At 44.3% G+C, this 22,399-nt stretch overlaps 1 protein-coding gene across 1 annotated transcript in view; it reads right to left on the bottom strand.

Moving 5' to 3' along the window:
- Nucleotides 1-2,475: 2,475 nt before the first annotated feature.
- Nucleotides 2,476-22,399, bottom strand: part of NPRL2 (NPR2 like, GATOR1 complex subunit) — a 29,994-nt gene continuing 10,070 nt past the window's right edge. The window contains exons 4-12 of the mRNA XM_068251569.1: nt 21,984-22,152; nt 19,324-19,432; nt 19,113-19,249; nt 11,395-11,492; nt 11,168-11,204; nt 10,598-10,691; nt 5,872-5,989; nt 5,536-5,678; nt 2,476-2,918 (exon numbers count right to left, since the gene is read on the bottom strand). Of these exons, the coding sequence (XP_068107670.1) occupies nt 2,851-2,918; nt 5,536-5,678; nt 5,872-5,989; nt 10,598-10,691; nt 11,168-11,204; nt 11,395-11,492; nt 19,113-19,249; nt 19,324-19,432; nt 21,984-22,152 (973 nt within the window). The 3' untranslated portion in view covers nt 2,476-2,850. The remainder of the gene's footprint in view (nt 2,919-5,535; nt 5,679-5,871; nt 5,990-10,597; nt 10,692-11,167; nt 11,205-11,394; nt 11,493-19,112; nt 19,250-19,323; nt 19,433-21,983; nt 22,153-22,399) is intronic.

Genomic DNA, 22,399 nt, shown 5'->3' with positions numbered 1-22,399 from the left:
GCCACAGCTCACCATCAGCTTGGCAGCCATGGACTAATTGGCGGCTGCCAAGCTGTGGGCGGACTGCAGCAACCGAGGCGCAGGTTTTGAAGGCTTACATATGATCCGGTCATTGTTTAGTTAGGTGCAGGGTGAGCAGAAAAAGGGTTCGCTCTGCTACCACTGAACTCCGGGATCATGATAAAAAAAAAATAAATATTCCTCCTCCAAGTTGTAGCAACTTAAGGGAGACAAGGGTCCTGCTATTGTCGACATCTGAATTACAAGGATGTGAGAAATCCCCCTGCGCCAGGCGCAGAGCTTTGGCAGACTTCAGCAGGCCTCACGCTCCCCCCCCCCCCCTTTTCACCCCAATTGTGCAGCACTAAAGTGTACCAGAGATGATCTAAAATAAAAGTTTTATGCATACCTGGGGCTTCTTCCACGGATCGCTCCCACGCCACCGTCCTCAGCCTTCTGTATCTGCAATACAGAGTCCAGTAACTTCAGCCAGACTGAGCAAGAGAAGTGCACTCTCTACGGCGGCGTGGAAGCGATCCGTGCGCATGGGGCTGGAGGAAGCCCCAGGTACGTATAAACACCCAAAAAAAATTCTTTTTTCAGATTGTCTCTGGTTTCCTTTAAGACAGAGCCTGGTATGATAGGCTCTGTTGTATTAAAGGGAACCTAAACTGAGAGGGATATGGAGGTTTCCTTTTAAACAATACCATGTGCTTGGCAGTCCTACTGATCTCTTTGGCTGTATCACACACCTGAAACAAGCATGCAGGCGCCGGATTTGAGCTGACTGCACAGGTGCTGGCCGGGCTTGCGGGAATGCTTTATGAATGATAGCCATAGTGTGTCATTTGCTGCAGTCAATGGATAAGTCCAGGTGCTGAAACAAAGAACAACGTTCATAAAATGAGGAGTCGGATGATTTTTGTACCAAATCCACAGCCCTGGTAAGTATTTGACTAAGGAATACCTAGAGTTGGAGGTTTGATAAACTGAAGAGTCGGATAATTATTGTACCGACACCACAGCCCTGGCTAGGGATACAAATGGATAGTTCAGAGCTGGCTCTAGTGTGACATCATTTAAAGAGGAACTTTACTGTAGACAGCTTAATGAATACAATTGCTTACTTTGTTACAATATTCATCATTTAAGTCAATATTTTCCTAATGTAAGAGTGAACAGAGGCGCCAGCAGGATAAAAGGTTCTAAAAGGCTTAAAATCCCTCAGGAGGTGGTAGTGGACTCTCCTCCCCGAAGCAGACAAGATACCGTCAGTTTTATGACAACAGGTTTATTAATATACTCCAAAACAAGCAGTGCAACGCGTTTCACGGGTATGTTCCCGCTTCCTCAGGCAATAAACAGATAGGAGTACACAGTAAAGTCTCAAGGTCACAAATAGGCTTGTTTTGGAGTATATTAATAAACCTGTTGTCATAAAACTGACAGTATATTGTCTGCTTCGAGGAGGCGAGTCCACCACCACCTCCTGAGGGATTTTAAGCCTTTTAGAACCTTTTATCCTGCTGGCGCCTCTGTTCACTCTTACATTATCAATATCCACCCCTGGTGGAGGGGTTGATCCCCATTTTTCCTTATCTACAGAGAGCGACTTTTATTCCTGAGTGAGGACAGGTCTAATCTCCTCACCTGCCTATACAGTGGTTACCTAGGCGGTAACTCACGTTTGTGAGTATATACACTTTTCATTTCCAACCCCTTGTTTTGCATACTACACTAGATTGAGCTCTCGGTATTTCTTTTGTCAATATTTTCCTATTGTAAAAGCTTTCCTCGCCCCCCCCCCCAATTCACATTATTCGATTTAAAGGAATACCATAGGAGGGGGGGGGGGGTGAAAATGAGTTGAACTTACCCGGGGCTTCTAATGGTCCTCCACAGGCATCCTGTGGCCGCACAGCCACTCACCGATGCTCTGGCCCCACCTCCGGTTCACTTCTGGAATTTCAGACTTTAAAGTGAAAACCACTGCGGCTGCATTGCTGTGTCCTCGCTTCCGCTGTCACCAGGAGCGTACTGCGCAGACCCAGTATGGTCTGTCCCTACGCAGTATGCTCCTGGTGACAGCGGAAGTGAGGACACGGCAATGCAGGTGCAATGGTTTTCAGACTTTAAAGAAGTGAACAGGAGGTGGGGCCGGAGCATCGTCTGCGCGGGCACAGGATGTCTGCGGGGGACCATTAGATGCCCCGGGTAAGTTAAACTCATTTTCCCCCGACCCCCCTACAGTATTCCTTTAACAAAGATGCCAACATCTTTATCACTGGCAAAGCGATTCTCTGTAAGATTTGTTTCTCTGTGAAGTTAGCAGGAACATCACCTGATCTCCCAGAGTGCTTTGGGGGAAGTGACTGCCTGAGCACAGGGCAGCAGAAGAGGTCAGAGCTCTTTGAATGGGCACATGTAATATTTGTGACCTTCAGATATAACCTACTTTAGTAAAATAGTAATGGATAATTGCTGTTTGTACCGTTTTCTGTAATATGTCAAATCCATACAAATAACGGAATGTACTGCAGTTCTACCTTGCTAGTATTTCTTAAAAGCAACATGGAGTCGACAGCAGCTTAGATTTCCATACATGAGCTCCATTAACAATTTTTAGTTATTGGCAGATCTGGCAGAAACAGGGGCTTTCCCATGTCATCCAATCTGCTTCCTTCATTCTGGTAGTGCTGTAATGCAGAACGAAAGGAATAACTTCATAGGTGGATAGACAATGGTCTACAGTCCAGCAGCAGTGGAGTCTACTATAGGGGGATGACCACCCTGGTTATGGCACAGCACTATAGTGTTTCCTGAGCATTGTAAGTGGCGTATCCTTCTGTATCACTTCATGCATACAATAATGTTCGGGTCACTATCCAGCCTCTCATCCAACTCCCGATAGCTCATACCTGGAACAAAAAAACACAATAATAAAATTGTGAACCAACACACTAATATCAGCTGTACTATAAAAACAGCTGTACTATATATAATGCAACATAAAAAGACTTTTCTCCTATGATGCGGTCACTGACAGGCAGTAAAACTAACAGATCTGACATCTTTTAGACTAGTCCATCTCCTCATGGGGGATACTCAGGGTTTTTCAAAAGGACTTACTGAACAACAGTTCAGTCCAACTGTCAAAATAATTTACAAATGACCAGGGATGCCACAGTCATCTTTGCATAGGTCTTGTACTGGCAGTGCTTTTGTAAAAAAATAAAGGAAATACTGAGAATCCACTGTGAGGAGATGGACTAGTCCAAAGCCTGTCAGATTTTTATTACCTACTGTAAGTGACAGTAACATAAGAAGAAAGTAATTTATAGAGCATTTGTATAAATGCATACACAAGGTTTTTACATTTTATTTGTTCCCCTGGTATAGTGGTTCAAGGGAAACATTAGTGAAATTAAAAAAAAAAAAAGTGTACTTACCTGGGGCTTTCTCCAGCTCATGGAAGCCTATGTGTCCCTTGCCACAGCTCCGCCCCAAGCTGGTCTTCCAGGGTTCCCTCTGTAGCAGCCGCGCCGTTCACAATCGCGCTCCCATAGCCGAAAGCGGTTTGCACAGGCCGTACATTCCTGTCCACGGGAGTTCGCTCGCAAATTAGTAGAGACTACAGAGGGGACCCCAGGACACTGGCCTGGAGTGGATCTGCAGCAAGAGACCCATAGGCTTCCAGGGGCTAGAGGAAACCCCAGGTAAGCAAATCTGATTTAATTTTTTTAACTTTCCCTGATGTTTCCTTAAATCCTGCTTCCTGCACAGACTGCCAACTAGAGACAAGATTACACTTCTCATGATCCCTAGGAGTGACTACTAACAGGTGACTGATGACAGTCTGTAGCTCTGCTGGCCATTGCGTGACAGATGAAGGGAGCAATATTCACAGTAACTGTTGCCATGTCAAAACAGGAAGTACAGTCATATTTATCATTTTAACAACTTAACGATAAATGCAAAAGACAACAGGCAACGAAAAAAAAAAAAAAAAAACATCTTCCTTTAACTTTAAAATATCAAGTCAGGTAACCTCTTTTTGTAATTCAAGTCATGCCTCACCCGCTTCAGCTGGTCTGACACTGTCGGCTCTCCTCGTCCCATACTTCAACCCTTTTTCATACCTCTTTCCTTACTCTCTTCTCTCTGCTCCCTCTTTTTGTCAAATTCTATCTTTCTACTTCTGGTTCCAGAAGCACCTTTTAATTATATGTACCCTACCTCCATAAACACATGAGGCGGATTATATCCACAACCCACTCCTGCCTCCGCTGGGAGACAGGCTATATTAGCTACCTTCTGTACTCTAACAAAATAGGCTCTTACTCAGCCAAAATTCTGGTTTAATGAATGGGTGAGAGGTATTTTGTTTACATTATGTGTACATCAGCTACCTTCTCTATGGAACAACACTAAATAAGTTATGTTTCATTTTTGGTTACCCGTTCTATTTAGTGTACCTGATTATAATTTTTCTGTAACAGACGCTCATTGGACACACTGTCCTATTTGTTAACTATTGTCTAATTTATATATAACAATAACTTGTTTTTGTTCATTATTCTTCATGAATGTTTATATAGTTCTTGTATACATTTTGCTTTATAAAACCCAATAAAAATAATTGAAACAAGCAATCAAAAAAAAAAAAAAAAAAAAAAAAAAGTCAGTGATCCCTACAACCCTTGCTGAGTGTAACAGCAGCAGAGCCCTCACATCTACATTTGGCACACTCCCAGTCCTCCCGGTCTTATCTCCTGGCTTGTATTGTCGCTGGCACCCTCACGCCTCCTGGGGGTGCACATGCACTGGGGTAATGGAGAAGGGGTGCCAGGAGATAGGGCAGAATGTGGAGGAGAAGGAGCTGGAGAGGTGAGGGCTTTGCTGCAATTATACTCTGCAAGGGCCACAGGGATCACCGCTAGATTCCTGGGGGCTGCAAAAACCAACAACCCGGTCTCAGCTGCAATTTTAAATTTACAAATGTAAACATGTACTGGGATAGATCTGATCTGCACTCATGGAGACTTGACTGTGGTGGGGATTAGATGGTGAGCTCCTCTGTTAAGGCCTGTACACATGGCAGATGGAACTTGGCCGAGATGGCTAATAACGACCAACTGTGCTGAGAATTCAGCGTGTGTACGGAGGCCCCTGATGCCTCACGACTGCTAGGCCAACGATTCGCCTGATGGAACATTGCTCTTCCGCACTTACCTCGCATGACATCACTCCCATAACGCTCCCCCCCCCCCCCCACATTAGAGCAGAACACGTTGCTCGCTTGCACAGCTTTGGCTCCATCCCTGTCAGGTGACATTAATTGAACATGTATAAAGGCCTTTAGTGACAGGACTATGCACTCTGTAGGTTGCTGCGCAGGAGGTTAGCGCTTTGCAAAGACACAATAATGCTCCTCCGTATGTTTTCAAGGAACCATCTTAGCTTGTCAGCAGGACTTTGTGGGTAGCAAGACTTCTTTGAAGGCCAGTAAACTCCTCTCCCCCATTCATGAAGTACCTGTCTTGCAGCAGATCTCATCGTATGTGTGGCTTCCTGTGTACAGGCGAGCGGGGGGACTTCTCTCATCGCGAGACAATTTTACTGGATATTTTTGGAGTCTCCTGATCAGATTCTTCATTAGCCCAAACTGGATAAGTTTTCTAAAAACACAAAAACAGGACAGAGCTACATTACACAGGAGAACAAGGAAAATGGCCCCCGGGCTGCTAAAATGATTGTTTAGCTCAGTTATTAGAAGAATATCAGTTACAGGACAACACTAGGTAAACGTTATTACATTTCTCATAATGGCAAAGAGGCATGTCGCCTAAAATCCCACAATATAAGACTTGCCTTTCATCCACTCTCTGCAGCTGCTGAGTGTACCGGGCAATGAGATCTCTCACTGTGGTGCCAGGACTGAGGCCGCAGTATAACTGGAAGACATCACGGAGGCTCGGCCGTTTCAGACCTGCAAAGAGGACAGGAGCACACACAGTGTTTAAATCATTACAGAACTCAAGCCGGTAACTGGAAAAAAGGGCGCCGGCAGCTAGTGGACAAAAAGGCCGCTGCCATTCACTCCCATAATAAAGATCATTTAATGGGCGTCGAACAGGAAAAAAGGGCGCCGGAGATTATTAACGTTTTACAAATGGCACGAGGAGATTTTTAATGTTTTATAACTGCGCTTGTGATGATTTAAGTTTAGAAAATGCGCCCGTGACGAATAACGTTAATAAAAATGCTAAACATATTTACCGTATTTAACTAAAACATTGTTTAAAATGTTATCCCTTACGGTTTGTAAAACATTATTATTCACAAAATAAAGCGATCAGTACGTAACATAAATTGCAATATATTTTTTACGGGGGGGGGGGGGTGTCTTAGGGTTAGGGATAGGTACAGGGAGGGTTCTGTGTGAGAGTAGGGTTAGGTTTAGTAAAATTTTAGTAATACTTACTAATGTTTTACAACACTTAATACGAACGTAGTTATATTTATATCATCATTATAAACAATATTTTCAGATTTTATTAGAAGAAGAAATGATAAATGAAGGTTATTCACAATAATATACAATTATAATGATTAAACATATATTATTGTTTTTTTAACAAAACATAATTATAAGTTTCATTTTTGAAACAGGGAAGATTAACGTTTTCACAATTGGCGATTTCATACACATTATGTAAGGATTTCTACATTTGTAAAACATTTGTAAACAAAATACAACACAATATTTTTATAAACAGTATTACCGCTTATCGTTTATAGCCCGCATCCCTTTTTTCCCCGACGCCCTTTTTTGATGTACGCCTCAAGCCTGAAAAAACTCATCTTTTAGTGATGAAATGTATGTGCTGTATTAACTGATAAATACCTTCTTTATCTATACATAGTTGTTCTTTGGAGCAAAGGATTGAACATATTTTCCGCCGTATAAGACGCTCCAAAATATAACACCTCGGTTTAGGCAAAAACCAGGGGAAAAAAAAAATAAATAAAAATAAAAATCTATATATACACTAAAGCTGGTGTGTCCATATTCTGGGAGAGTCTTGTATATGTTATCCCCCAAATAGTGTTCTCCTGTGTCCACCACGTCTACCCATGTGTCCGCCTGTGTGCCCCGTCTACCCCATGTGTCCTCCTGTGTCCCCCCCCCATACCTCTGCTATGGCCCCCTCTAATCTGCTGCCTTCCCCAACACCCCCCCCCCCCCCCCCGTGAGTACAGCATCTCCTCCTGTCACCCCCCCTTGCTTCCGCCATCTCCCTCTATTGCTCTGGCCCCTGTCCCCCCACACACCCCTCCCCCCCAAATTGAGCTCCTGTACCTGGGAGTGTTCTGCGCATACATAGTTCATTAAGACGGTGACAGCCCAGAACATGCCCGGAGCACAATAGAGGAGTGGCGCGACCAGAACAGCACATGCGCAGTGGCCCACTACCCAGGTGGATTGTGGACTTCAGAGGCACAATGGAGGGGACCGGATGGACACTGAGGGAGCAGATGGGCTACAGGGGGGCTGGAGGAAAACCCAGGGCAGTGAAAATCCTTTGCTGCAATTTGTCTCAGGTTTACTTTGACTGATATAATCTTTTTTTTCCCCCAGAACTGGGGTGGGGGAATGGCAAAAACTGCAAAATGTTTTATTTTTTTCTTGAGCTGGAGTAGGAAAGAATTTATAAAATGAGATCCATGGGGAGTTCAAAAAACGGCATTTTCTGTTTGTTTAGAATACTATAGTATTAAGTAGATGCGTTTATAGCTTAGAATCAGTGGCAATGGTTTTGGTCAGTGATAGAGCATCTGTGTGCCAAACTGTTACAAACCCAAATTCACATCAACACGCCATCATGGCGTGATATCAAATGTGTTAAAAAGACATGAAGGTTAAACCTACCCCTATGAAGAGTGGAGTTAAAAGGGCAACTGAAGTGAGAGCATATGGAGGCTGCCATAGTTCTTTCATTTTAAGAAATGCCAGTTGCCTGGCTCTCCTGCTGAGCCTCTGCCTCTAATACTTTTAAATATAGACCCTGAACAAGCATGCAGCAAATCAGGTGTTTGACATTGTCAGATCTGACAAGATTAGCTGCATGCTTATTTCTGGTGTGATTCAGACACTACTGCAGCCAAATACATCAGCAGGGTTGCCTGGCAACTGGTATTGTATTTTATTTTAAGAAGGCAAAACTATATTGTGTATTTTTAAAAGGATGGCATTTTGGTCTCGGTTAGCCCCTTATACTTTCCTAGTGGTTCTGGGTAACCTTGAGCTGAGTGCTCTAATACTGGGCCAAGCCCTATCCTATAGAGCAGGGGTGTCAAACCCAACCATGTAAGGGGCCAAAATCTAGAACATAGTCTTAAGTCGCAGAGGAAATGGTTTATTAAGATAGAACATGTATGGAACATTCTGGTGTAACTATTGCGACCATGAGGGGTAAGCTCCCCACCCCCTTCTGCAGAGTAGTAGTTTAAAGGGAACCTAAACTGAGAGAGATGAATTTTTCCTTGTAAACAATACCAGTTGCCTGGTTGTCCTGCTGATCTCTTCTGGCTGTAGTAGTGGCAGAATCACACACCTGAAACAAGCATGCAGCTAATCCAGTCAGAGCACCTGATCTGCATGCTTATTCAGGGGCTGTGGCTGAAAGTATTAGAGACACAAGATCAGCAGAAGAGTCAGGCAACTGGTATTATTTTAAAAGGAAAAATCAATTTCCTTCTCAGTTTAGGTTCCCTTTAATATTTACCTGCTCCAATGCTGCTTTGAGTCTCCTCTGATCCTCCTTACAGCCACATGCTCTATGCTGAATACCTCAGGCTCCTGAGGCATGTAACATCAATGGGAGCAGGAAGTATGGAAGCACAGAACGTGCCACTGCCAGGAAGAACAGAAGAGACAACTCTGTGCTGGAGCAGGTACATTTTACACTGCTCCGCTGCACTACTCTGCTATGTGGGGAGGAGGTGGTGTCGGGGGAAGGTGTGCGTTTTACCAGTTACCAAGAGGTGGTTGTACAGATTGGATCTAGGAAGGAGGCTGCATGCTAATTGTATGGGGAGGGGGTGTCCTATGAAGCATTGCTGCACCTTGGCTCAAACTGACAATATTTTAATCAGAAACACGGTTAACGGTGTGCTCCTCTGGATGGTAAGGCAGTGAGCTGTCGTTCTTTTACTGCTTTCAATAATGGACTTTGGAAGCTCCCAAAAGCCACAACAAATGGCAAGGAGGCCACATTCGGCCCACAAGTTTGACACCTGTGCTAAAGGATTAAAAAAAACAGAAAGCCAGAAATGTCTGCTTAGACAGTTAACATTTATTCAGGAACCGCATATACAACCACAAAGAATCCCCTTATCCCTCCCCTAAAAAACAGCACACGGCTGTGCAAAGTAGTAAGATCAGCTTCTATTGCATCCAACCATCACATCCATACAAATCATACTTAAATACATTAGCTTGGGATGCTCCGTTAAATTGGACCAGGATCATTAAATCATTAACACCACTGATTTCCAATGAAATAGTTCCAAACTTGTGCAGATCATGCAAGGATTAATGAATTATGTTGGACCACAAAGTATGTCAAAGCTCTAGTTGAGACTTTCAAAAAGCGATGTAGGCTACACCACCGTACTTGGTTAATAGTCCAGGACTGCTGTACAGACTTCCTATTGTGCTTGGCACAGGCATCTGGTTGATTATCTAGTGACCAGCAATATCAGCTGATATTACTATTTTGCACAGCCGTGTGATAGCTTTTAAGTGGGGGGGGGGAATAAGGGGATTATTTTGGGTTGTATATGTGGTTCCTGAATAAAATGTTTATACCTGTCTGTCTAAGCAGATATCCCTGGTTCTTTGTTTTAATGCTATACGATTGTTCCTCCAGTGGGTGGCTCCCCAATTGAGGGCGACAGTTAATTATCCTTTTCTTCAAGCGCCCCTTTTCTCTTTGTTTTGGTTGGTCTATCTGTGCTATAGAGCCATATCAATCCATACCAGGCACTGATGACGATCTGAAAGTCCAAAACAGTTTGTATGTATGATGGGTTGATGTGGCTCTGTAAAATGTATTAGCTACAGGCTCACTATACATGAGCAATTCTGAACGTGAGCTTGGCTTTCAAGGACATAAAGAAATGATTTGCTTATTCGGGAGTGATGCATCATGGGAAACCACAGATGTTCACATAAAGCTAATTTATCGCAATTACCTTCTGTTTACCAAAAAGCAAAATTATATTCAGTGTAGGGTGGTTGTGTTTGGAATAGACACGGCAAAAACAAAAAACACAAGGTAAGCAATTTGAAATGTTGTAATGTTTGCAAAGCATAGAGCAGGGGTGTTGCTAGCCCCAAAGTTCAGTGGTACGTGCCCCAGATCTCTTAGGATCCTAGCAATGCCCCTGACATATTGGAGACAGAAGGGATGACTCTGCTCCTCCCCTCTTCCCACTCCCTCTCCAAGGAAAGGAGACGCAGATTCACCATGCTAATAAATACAGTGTTCATACATTAAAACATCGGAAAGAAAGAACACAGAACACTTACCTGGTTTGCTGACATAAGACAGACAATCATCCTGTAGAGTTTTGTCATGAATTAGTTCCTGTACACGAGGTGTGGTGCAATACACATTGGAATACTGAAAAGGAGGTTGAACAAGGGATTACTACAACCATCTTAAAGGGAACTGAGCACCATTTAAAAAAAAACAAACCAAAAACTTGTTAAGCAAACCTCCCCTAAGGGAAGTTCGTAAACTGTGTGGGCTTGGAGGGGTGAAGCAGGAAGTTACTTACCTATAGGGGGCAGCTCCATAGCCTATATAGACGCCTCCATTTTCTAATAAAACAAATAGACTAATAAATACTATAATAATAGAGGCGTAGCATTTTTTTGTGCAGTCCTGTCAAGTGTGTGTGTGGATCCAGATCATCATCTCTCAGGGTGCTGTCCAAGGTTGACCAGGGAAAAAAGGAAGCATCCATATAGACAAGGGGGGGGGAGGCTATGGAGCAGCCCTCCTAGGTAAGTAAATGCCAGCTGCACTTCCCCCAAAGCCCGCACATTTTATGAACCTCCCTTAAAATGACACAACATCAACAGAAATCTGTTTACCTGTAATATCGATACTAAAGTCACAACTCCGTAGTACCTATAAAACAAAAGAAAAATGTAAAACAACTTCTTCAGTATTGAACACCAGTTCAGTAGATACTTGGTATCCAATTTAGCCCTCCCTTATTTCCTCAGGCAGAAATTCTCTACTGGAACTGCCTCACCACAAAATGACAAAAAAAAAAAAAAAAAAAAAAAAAAAAAAAAAAATGGCTTAACCTACTCACATGAGGTTCTGAATAGCGATACGCACAAGGTTCAGCTCCACGTCCGCCTCTGCTGAGATTTTCTGGATATGGCGAAACCCATCGATATACGGGAGAATCTAAAAATCCACATGCAAGACCATCTCCATTACAGAACTCATATACTCCATTATTACATTTGCAACCTAGCCGGAGACACAAAGGGTCCGATTTATCAAAAGCAGCGGGGAGGCCCCAAATCACACACTATATGCCAAGACGGACATGGATTTATGCTGTGGATATAAAGAACATTAAGGTCCATAAAGTGATGGGAAAACAAACTGATGAGAAAGACCACTTTGCTTACGGTAAAGTCTTTTCCAGTAGTCATGAGGACAGCACCCCTGGAAGAGACTTGTCTCCCTCCCCACTGTGGACAGGAAACTGTTAAAAGAAGAATTTGCATAAGCAATAGGCAGCCACATATAAGATACTACACCTGCCACAGTACCTCAGTTAATAAAAAGATGACACGGACATTTAATGATGCTTACACAAACTTATTTCTCTTTCCTACCCAAATAAGGGCGGGTTGCAGGGGTGCTGTCCTCATGACTACTGGAAAAGACTTTACCGTAAGTAAAGTGGTCTTTCCCAGAACGTCATTTCGGACAGCACCCCTGGATGAGACGATATACAAGAGTTAAAACCTTAGGGTGGGACCACAGCTTGCAAAACTTTCCTTCTGAAGGATAAACCTGAAGACAGATACATTAAGGCGATAGTGCTTTACAAACGTATTGTGACTTGACCAGGTCGCAGCTCTGCAAATCTGATCTATAGAGGCCCCTGCCCTCTCTGTCCAAGAAGTCGAAATTCCTCTTGTGGAATGAGCCATGATAGAATTGAATTGCTCCCCCTGTGTCTGATATGCTAATGAAATAGCCCAAACAAATGTATAATCTGTGTAGGATTTAATTAAGGAAGATTTCTCCCAATTAATGATCCAACCTAGATCTTGTAGTAAGACTATTGTCGTAACAATCTGATCTCTTACCGAATTGGGAGATGTCCCCCAAAACAGAAAATTAAGGTAACCCAAAATGTTAACCTTTCTCTGTCTAAGTGTAGCCAGAACCTCAGACATTACCTTCATAAACAAGGGTTCAACCCCCAAGAAAGGGGAAGAACCACCAGTAAACATGTGTCATACAGATGAAGAGGTGGGTGGTACCATCAAATTAACCAAATTCATGGGGGAAGTACAAAATGCACAAATGAATGTAATCAATCTCTCTGATTTCCCACTTGGACCTGACCACGTTTCCCTCCTTAGCAAGGGTTTATCCTTCTCCCCAGTGCAGGGAGGGGATGAATTCTGTGTCCAAAAGGATTTTCAAATGTTTGTAAGACGCATTAATTTACGTGAAATGTATGATGGGAAGGATAGTAAGAATTCAGCTGATGCCAGAACTCAAAACCGTGAATCCTGTGAAATGAAATTGGATGGGTATTGGAGCTTGAAAGAACGGGAAATCCTACGTACATTAGAGGAACTTAAAGATTTAGGAAATGAAAATGAGCAAGAGAGAGAGGGGAAGGGGGAAGAGACAGGAGAGGTTGAACATGTTAAAGTCCATGTGGGGTCGTCCTTTATGCCTTCTCCTTATCATAACCAGACGCTAGGTATATTCACTGAATTGGTCTCAAAGGACCTTAAAAAACTACAATGGCATCTCCCCAGGAATGGAGACAATCTAACAAAGGGGGAACGTAGGGCCCTAGAAGACTTGAAGTCAGCAGAGGATATAATTATCCGGCCCAGTGATAAGGGGGGAAACGTGGTTCTGTGGTCCAAGGGGGAATATCTCGCAGAGGCAAAACGCCAACTGCTGGATGAGAACACGTATCAAAGGTTGAAATATGCACCATATGAACGAATAGTAGAGAGCCTAAACAGTTTGGTTGATGATGCTGGGGATTTGGAGATATTGGATGATGCTGAAAGTCAGTACTTGAGGGTTCAGTCGTATAGAATTCCAGTTCTGTACCTGATCCCCAAAATTCATAAAAATGAGAATAGACCCCCAGGACGCCCCATAGTAAGTGCTATTGGGGGCCCAACAGAAAGAATTGGGAAATGGCTTGATGCAAAATTAAAAACCCTGATGATGTCTCTTCCCTCGTTTGTTCAGGATTCTACTGATGTGTTGCGGCTCCTGGGGGAGCTGGAGCTTGGCCCCGGTGACATCCTTGTCGGGATCGACGTGGAGAGTTTGTACACGTCGATCCCCCACGAGGTTGGCATCGGGGCTGTCCGGTTCTTCCTGGAGGACGCATACCCGGATAACCAGGTCCACAACTCCTTTGTCGTGGACGCCCTGCGCTTTGTGCTAGAGCACAACTGTTTCTCCTTTGGTGACTCCCACTATAGGCAGGTGCGGGGAACGTCAATGGGCGCGGCCTGCGCACCTGCCTATGCCTGCCTTCATCTAGGCCAGTGGGAGCGCCAAGAGGTGTACCCTCTCCCGGAGTATGGGCAATTTGTCCGTATGTGGATTCGTTTTATAGACGATGTGCTGGTGGTCTGGAGGGGGAGTGAAGAAGAACTTGACTCTTTTATGAGTCGGTTGAACAGCAATGATCGTAATATCTCGCTAACATATACAGCGAGTAGATCTAATATTGCTTTCCTGGACCTGCACATTTGGAGGGATGGTGGTATAGTGAGGACCACCACCTTCCGCAAACCGACAGCAGGTAATACCCTCCTCCATGCCGCCAGCCACCATCCGAGACATTTGAAGGATGGGATCCCATACGGACAATTCCTGCGTTTACGCAGGAACTGTTCCCAAGAAGTTGATTTTAACAATGAGGCATTGGCCTTATATGATCGATTCAAGGAGAGGGGTTACCGACATGAGACGTTGTGCTCTGGTTATGAGAGGGCAAGGGGGCGCCCGAGGAAGGAGTTGTTGGAGACTAGAAGGAAAGGATGTAGGAAGATGCAAGATGTGGGAAAAAGTCCCCCACGATTTATAACTCCATACAATTCAAATTGGGGAAAGATCCGCGAAATACTGACCAAACATTGGCCAGTGTTACAGACGGATCAAAAACTGCACAGGATTGTGGGAAGCAGGCCCATGCTAGTTGCAAGAAGAGCACCAAGTCTCAGAGATGCTCTGGTCCATTCAGAGTACATCCCAAAGGAAAAAAACACTTGGCTAAATAAGAGCAAAACTGTAGGCATGTACAGATGTGGAAATTGTGTGGCATGTGAGAAAATGGTCCCTGCGAGAGTGTTTTGTGATGCTCAAAGGAGAAAAGAATGGAAGATTAGAGAATTTATCAACTGTAACACTGAGTGGGTCATATATAGATTGGAGTGTCCCTGCAATAAAGTGTATGTAGGTATGACCACGAGAAAACTTAAAACAAGAATAATGGAACATGTGTCTAATATAATCTGTGGACTACAGAAAAATGGGGAATATAAGAGCGCAATAGCGGAACATTTTTGTTTGGAACATAATGGTGATCCTGCGGGATTAAAAGCCACCGGAATATCCCACATCATGCCAAATAGGAGAGGGGGAGATAGGCTCAAGATAATAAAACAACAAGAAAGTAGGTGGATATACTTACTAGGAGCTTTAAGCCCAGAGGGAATGAACAATGAGCTGGACTTTGCCCCTTTTCTGCCTTAAACAGTGATTGATAATTTATTGTGAACTCTGAGTGCATATGAATCTTAATGATGAGGGGATGTACACTGGAAGTACTTAATGCATAACAGCGAGGAAAAGGGAGAGGGGGACTTGATTGTGCAGGAAATGGAAGTGCTTAATTAATTTATGAGTAGAATGAATATGGCTATATCTCAAAGGAGACGACTGAAGAACTTACCTGAAAGCATAAGAAACGTCAAGCAACATGATTATCAACTGTCTGTCCGGTGCTGAATAAAGCTATAATATATTTGAAGTTACCAAGGTAACAGAGGGGAAGAGGGAAGTTGTCACGGTGTGAAACCCCGCCCCGAGACTGGAAGGAGAATAAAGAGGGCAGCCCAGCCAATCGTGAGCCGCGCACATCCTGACGAAGCTCGCAAGTGGGCGGGCGCAACGCGTCGATGGGCGGGTGCAAATCCCGCGGCCTTGAACGCTCCTAACTTTCGGCAGCAGCTGCAGCAGCATAACTGGAGGTCGGCGTCAGCTCCCCGAGAAGGCTTCTGCGGACTGGGTTGAGCGAGACAGCTGACCACCGAGACTGGTTATTTGGGTGATGCCCTAGCACCTCATAGCAGCCCTATTGATGGCGAAATCCGGAGTTGAGACGGAAATCGATAGGACTTAAAGCTTATGGTGAGATCATTCCATACAAACGACCTAGCACGTCACTGCAGCGTTTCAAGCTGAAGTTGTTCAACTATTTATACCTACACTCAGCCTGTCTCCCCCTCTCTGAAGATAAGGACAGTTGGTACCGGTACCAGAGGGGGGTATGATTGTATGAGTGGTCATGGTGTGAATTTTGAGTGAGCGCTCTATCATGGCCGTGTTTTAAATGATTTTAATTGGTTGGTCTGCAGTTGACATGTGAATTCCAAATAAAGCAAAATTTGTAATTTTCTATACCTATGAGAGACCAGAAATTTTTTTTTATCTAAATTACCTTCATAAACAACCCTGGAGCTGAGGATAATCCGAAGGGCAAAGCATTAAACTGATACATTCTTACCTCTTCCTCCATCTGGATGGCAAACCTTAAGCATTATTGAGAAGTCAGATGTATCGGTAATTGAAGATATGCATCTTTTCAGTCTAGAAAGGCTAGGAAATCGTCCTTCTGTAAGAGATGAATAATAGATCAAATCCATCCTGAATTTTCTGTATTTTACCTTCTGGTTTAGACTCTTTAAATTTAGTATGAACTGATAATTTCCCTGTAGCTCCTTTACTAGAAAAAAACACAGGGCAATAGAATCCCTGTCCTCTGACATTTCGGTACTTCTCGAATTACCCTTTTTTTCTAAACAGGGAAAGGACTTTCGATTGTAGGGCTGAAAACTTTATTTGGTCCTGCAAGCGGGGAGTAATGCAAAAGCTCTTAAAAGGAGGCTGGCTGAACTCTATTCTGTATCCCAAAAAAAAAAAAAAAATTTCCTAGATTATCCCACTCCTTAATCCTAATCTTAAAAGTAGAATGGACTGGAATAAGCCGAGAATGAGGATCCGCCAAACTCTCATACATTTGATCCAAAGGTGTCAAAGATTTCTGCTCAGACTTAATACCTATTAGTAAGTCTTTCATTAATTCAGGAAAAAAACATTGCGGTTAGGGCTCTTTTCCACTATGAAATGCGATCGCAACCGCATTTGCGATCCCAATCGCACTTCAATTTCCACTATGCGATTGCGCTACTATACTTATAGTACAGCTCAATTGCATACAATGCAGGAGGATGACGATTGTGCTTTGTCCAAATCGCATCGCAATCAGATTGCACTAATGGAAATTGCTGCTGCAGTTTCCATTAGTTTAACGTACCTCGTGATCAGAATCAAATCGTAACTCGCAGAGTAATGAAAAAAAGGCCCTTAGTCAGTTTTACTCAAATCTTCCTCCTAGTTTGATACATTTTCTCTGTGCAGAGAGAGTTACTATAAAGGAGGCAGCCCCAGCATTCCTTTACATGTGCATTTTTGTTTAAATTGCCTCTCCTTGCCCTGAATCTGTCTAGTTCTTTTAAACAATCTATTTAATTGCTGCAGCTTAGAAGAACTTCAAGAATGTTACACATGCAGGCTTTCTGATGTGAAATTTATCTGAAAACAGGTACCCAAGGGGTTAAAAACACAGCCTGGGTACTCTGGGATGCAGTTTGTTCTGCTCTCACTGCAGCTGCCTGGGAGGTCTGTCTCTCCATTAGCTTGCCTGTTATGGCTGGCTTATCGCCTTCTCTAAACAGCCAGGGTTTCTCTGCTCACATTTGCCTGCTTTAATTTTTATGAATTAACCTTCAGTGACCTGTGTTGTGATAATCTCCGCACAAGTTGTTAATTTCCCGCACCTGCTCAGGAATTATAGATTTTCATGCGGACACAGGTTTTATGAATGCACAGTTTACTAAATGGTGAGTAAAGTCAGCTGTTTTGAGCATTACCGCATGCAGGAATGCTCAATAAATAGAGGCCTATGTCTCTTGGAAGCTGGAGGCATAGTTAGAGGTGCAGACAACATAGGAGATGATGGATTAGCTATAACAGGTAGATAAGCCATAGCAGTACTAGTCCCAGGCCCATCTGAAGCAGCTGAGGCGGTAGAAGCAATAGCAGAATCTTTAATTTCCTATTGCTGTGGACCTTCTCTGTACAATACTGGCACAATTTCCATTCAGAGTTGCCAATCCATGCTGACTGGACTGAGTAGAAGATTTTTCAGACTTTTCAACCTTCTCAGTCTTATGTCTTTTGGGGGTATAAAACATAATAAACGATAGCCAGCCATTAGACAAATCCCTCTATACATAACATACATCCAGCCAAGCAGAAGAAACATAATCACATCTACTTGCCAGAGAGGGATCCTGGGCAGATTCAGCAGATTGTGCAGGAGCTGACCCAGAGGCGTCCTCCATGATCCCAGCCACAAACCAGAGTGCATCATGGACTCTACAAACTTATACCTGTGCTGCTGATTTGATGCAGCTGATCCAATTATGCATGCGGCCCCTGCCGGCTAAGCATATGCTTAATCAGCTTCTTACCTTAAGGAATCAGCTGTATGCCGATTCCTAATCACCGCCGCGGCCCCTGCCGCCCGGCTCAGACTTCAGATCACGCGGGACGCCAGCGCGTGACTACCTCCGGTTAAACCGGAAGTGAACTCTCTCCAATGCACGCACCTGCGTGCATAAAGTTGCTACCTCCGATGGAGAAGCCTCCTCCACGCTGCAGGGCTCCGACTGTTCACTGAACAGTGCTGCTTGGAGCCCTGGAAAACGCTGCCCCTGCCGCCTGACATGGATGGCACTCCTGGAGACCTCTCCCATGCATCCCGTCCGGGACAGGAAACTAAACTGAGGTACTGTGGCAGGTGTAGTATCTTATATGTGGCTCCCTATTGCTTATGCAAATTCTTCTTTTAACAGTTTCCTGTCCACAGTGGGGAGGGAGACAAGTCTCATCCAGGGGTGCTGTCCGAAATGACGTTCTGGGAAACAATTGTATTTCCTACAAAATGACTTTTTCTTTTTAGATATACCCTTAAAAAAATAAAATGTTTTATTGACTCTGCTCAATGACACAGACTCTGTGTGTCCCAGAGCTAAAATATATGAACAGTTCTCTGCCAGGAAAGAGTTTTCAAACTAGGCCCCTACTGGAGAGAAATTGACATTTCATATCTCAATAATTACCTCTTTTAGACAGAAAGAAAAAAAAAACCCACCCACACACAACTGGGAACTTAGGCAAAATAAAAAATTGGTGAAATTCAGTTTATGGTGGCGAGATAGGGGTCGGTGACATTTTCAAATATGCACATCCCTGAGACCTCGATAAAAAAATGAAAATCTGCTTAGACTATTTTAATCTTGGTAGCATTACAGAGAAGGTGGTGGTGGTGGGGGGGGGAGTTACAGATATTTTCTGCGAATGATCACTCTAGTCTTGACAAACCAGCTCCATGGCTCAGTCATGCCCAAGCTAGCAATAAGTATTTCTCCCAGCAAACATAATCTTACTCACCTGTTGTGTAGTCAGATCCCATTGGCCGCTGCCGAACTCCTCCTTGTCCTCTGTAAACACTGGTACATCATATTCCTGAGCTGTAGGTGGCGCCGCACGCAGCTCAATCACTTTGAGGTGCATGGTATTACTTTCATCTATCAGAGAATAAGGATTTAGGCAGGGGTAGCCAGCAATGCAGCAGAGGACACAGAGAGAACAGCCGTCATACCTATAGGTAGTGTGCATTCCCCATTGGCATTCAGCTCCTTCAGCAGGTAGGTCATTATGGGCACAAGTCTCTGCTTACTCTCCTCGTTGGAGATAAATCCTGATTCCAGCTGACAGAGAGAATCACATTCCAAGTCAGAAATAAAAATGTAAGTTTCCAGTTGAAGCCAACTTACTCACTGATAATCCTGTTATGTCACATTAATAACATCATTGCTATAGTAGAATAGTGTAAGAATCTGCTAGGTACTTGCAATGTAAAGACCTCATTTACTTTAAAAGGACTTCCGAGGCCAAAATCTGCCCCCAAAACATAAAAAAAAAAAAAAAAAAAAAAGTTAACTACCTGGATGACTTTGTAAGACACAGAGGACGCCGTCTGCGCCCTCCGTGCCGTTCAATAGCCCCCCGAAAGGCTGCAACCCCACGGTCCGGGTCGGCATCTGCAGCCTGCATAAAGATGGCCGCCGGAGCTGCCCACGGCTGCGCAGTCCGCATAGCCGCTACTGCGGCTGCGCAGCTCTAGGGCCAACCCCCCGATCCACGTAACAGGCAGCGTGGATCGGAGGGTTGGCCCTAGAGCTGCACAGCCGCAGTAGCGGCTATGCGGACTGCACAGCCGTGGCCAGCTCCGACGGCCATCTTTATGCAGGCTGCAGATGCCGACCCGGACCGTGGGGTTGCAGCCTTTCGGGGGGCTATTGAGCAGAGCGGACCAGGCGAAACGGCACGGAGGGCGCAGATGGCGTCCTCCGTGTCTTACAAAGTCATGCAGGTAGTTAACTTTTTTTATGTTTTGGGGGCAGATTTTGGCCTCGGAAGTCCTTTAAAGAGACACTGTAACATCAAAAAGTTCCCTTTGGGCGGGGGGGGGGTTTGGGTATTCACCTCGGGAGGGGGGGGGGGGGGGGGAAGCCTCAGGGTCCCAATGAAGCTTCTCAAGCCGTCCTCTGTCCCACGGGGATCTCGCTGCAGCCCTCTGAACAGCGGCCCGACAGCCTGGTCAATATTTACCTTTTGAGGCTCCAGCAGGGGCGCTTCGGCGGCTTTCGGCTCCGAAGTAGATGGAAATACCCGATCTCAGTTGGGTCCGCTCTACTGCGCAGGCGCCGGAGACTTGCACCTGCGCAGTAGAGCAGACCCGACTGAGATCGGGTATTTCCACCTATTTCGGAGCCGAGAGCCGCCACAACGCCTGCGCAGGAGTCGGGAAGGTAAATATTTACATCAACGCTGTTCGGAGGGCTGCAGCGAGACCCGAGGGACCGAGGATGGCGTGGGAAGCCTCATTGGGACCCTGAGGCTTCCCCTCCTGAGGCGAGTACCCCCCAGGGGAACCTTTTGATGTTACAGGTTTTCTTTAAAGAGGAGCTGTTAGGTATAAGGTCTCAGAGAAAATAAACACATATCAGTAGCTAAAGATTGGCTGTACTTACATTACATATGCATTTCACTGTCCAGGTTTGTACTTCACATAATTTTTATATAGTATTTGCAGAGAATGATGCTCCTGACAGCTCATGGCAGGTTCCATGTTTGTCTGTCTCCTATGAAGCCAAATGTGTCGTCATGTCCTGCCTGCTTCCTGATGATTCCACTCTCACAAACGCTGGTAATGAATAACACTACTGTGCAGTGAATATTAATTAGCCATGTGGCTAAGAACAATAGCGGACTCCTGCAGTGTACTCTGCCCGAGATTTATTAGTGCTGTGAGCTAGACTGTTACATGCTGTTGAAACTTGATCCTCACTAGCAGCCAGGGGAGGGCCCCAGAATGCTTTGCAGTATCTGTTATTCGGCTTACGTCCTCCTTAGGAGCCTGGGAATACGGAGCCTTGCTGTCAGCAAACATCTAAAGTAAGAGAGATTTTTAACTGCAGTATTGCCTTTTTGGCTTCCTTCTAAACTGTTTAACACAGGAGAATAGAGGTTTAAATTAGCTTTTGCAGCCTGACAGTTACTCTTTAACGAACCACTGTTTCAGCAGAAGACTATATTCAGAGGTCTCCCTTAAGACATATTCTAGAGAAACATAATTCTGATCATTTTAGTGGTACATCATGGTTTGTGGAAGGCCATTGAGTTTTATCTGTTCAAATGTACAGACAGCCAGGCACTGTCAGGGACTAGAAGGGTAGACAATCATAGTGTGAAAACCAACATAAGTTTCCATGAAATCCAGAAGAACCGAAGTATGGCTTGGAGTTTCCGGACCTGCGTAGTGGGTATGCAGTCCATCACATTCTTATGGAAGCCAATAGAAAGCTCCTAATGTGATGGACAGCTGGCCCACACCCCACCTATAGTAGGTTGTGCCTACTTAACACTTGTTTTCTGTATGTAAGATGTAGCCATAGTTTATAGGTAGGATTGGTATTCACTTGACTTAGCTATTTAGAGCTAATGTACATTCTGCTTATCTGTGTTTTCTGATACTTCCATCCAAGACTGCTGGATCTCACTTCTGTAACCAAAGGTGAACACCAGGTATGGCAGACTCATGCAATTAACTGACTTGGAGTGTGTGATCTGTGCATCAAGCTGCAGCTGCATGAGTGTCAAGCTGATACTACACTAAGTGCAGTCACTGGATCTCTGGTGCTGAACGGTGGTTACAGATATTAACAGTTAGCATGACATTAGTGTAGAAGAGTCTACCTCCAGTGTCTTCAGATATCCAGCCAGTTTCTTCACAATGGGTTCCAGTGCGCAGGTCTTGGCCCGAGCGTCGCACACAAATCCTAGATTAAACAGCAGTGCATTACGACTGTACTTCTTGTGTTCTATACATACTGGACAGCCAATCAGCTTCTTGTCCATTGCAGTGCTGCAGAGCAGAAAGGTAACATAGTAAGTCATGAAGCAATTGACCGATCTATAAAGTTGTGCAAAAAATGTGAACTGTCAGGTCACATTTTAAAATGGAGAAGTGTGTTGGCTTCCCAATTATAAAGACTCGATGAGGAATAAAGGCTAGCACCACACCTCTGATAGATTGATAGATCAACTTTGTCAAGTCTATGGGGAAACAAAAGGCGCTTCTGGTCAAAAACAATTGCAAGCCCTTCCCACTC

This window comes from Hyperolius riggenbachi, chromosome 9 (assembly GCF_040937935.1).
Source record: "Hyperolius riggenbachi isolate aHypRig1 chromosome 9, aHypRig1.pri, whole genome shotgun sequence".
Taxonomy (NCBI): Eukaryota; Metazoa; Chordata; class Amphibia; order Anura; family Hyperoliidae; genus Hyperolius; species Hyperolius riggenbachi.
This window is presented reverse-complemented; position numbering and strand designations above follow the sequence as displayed.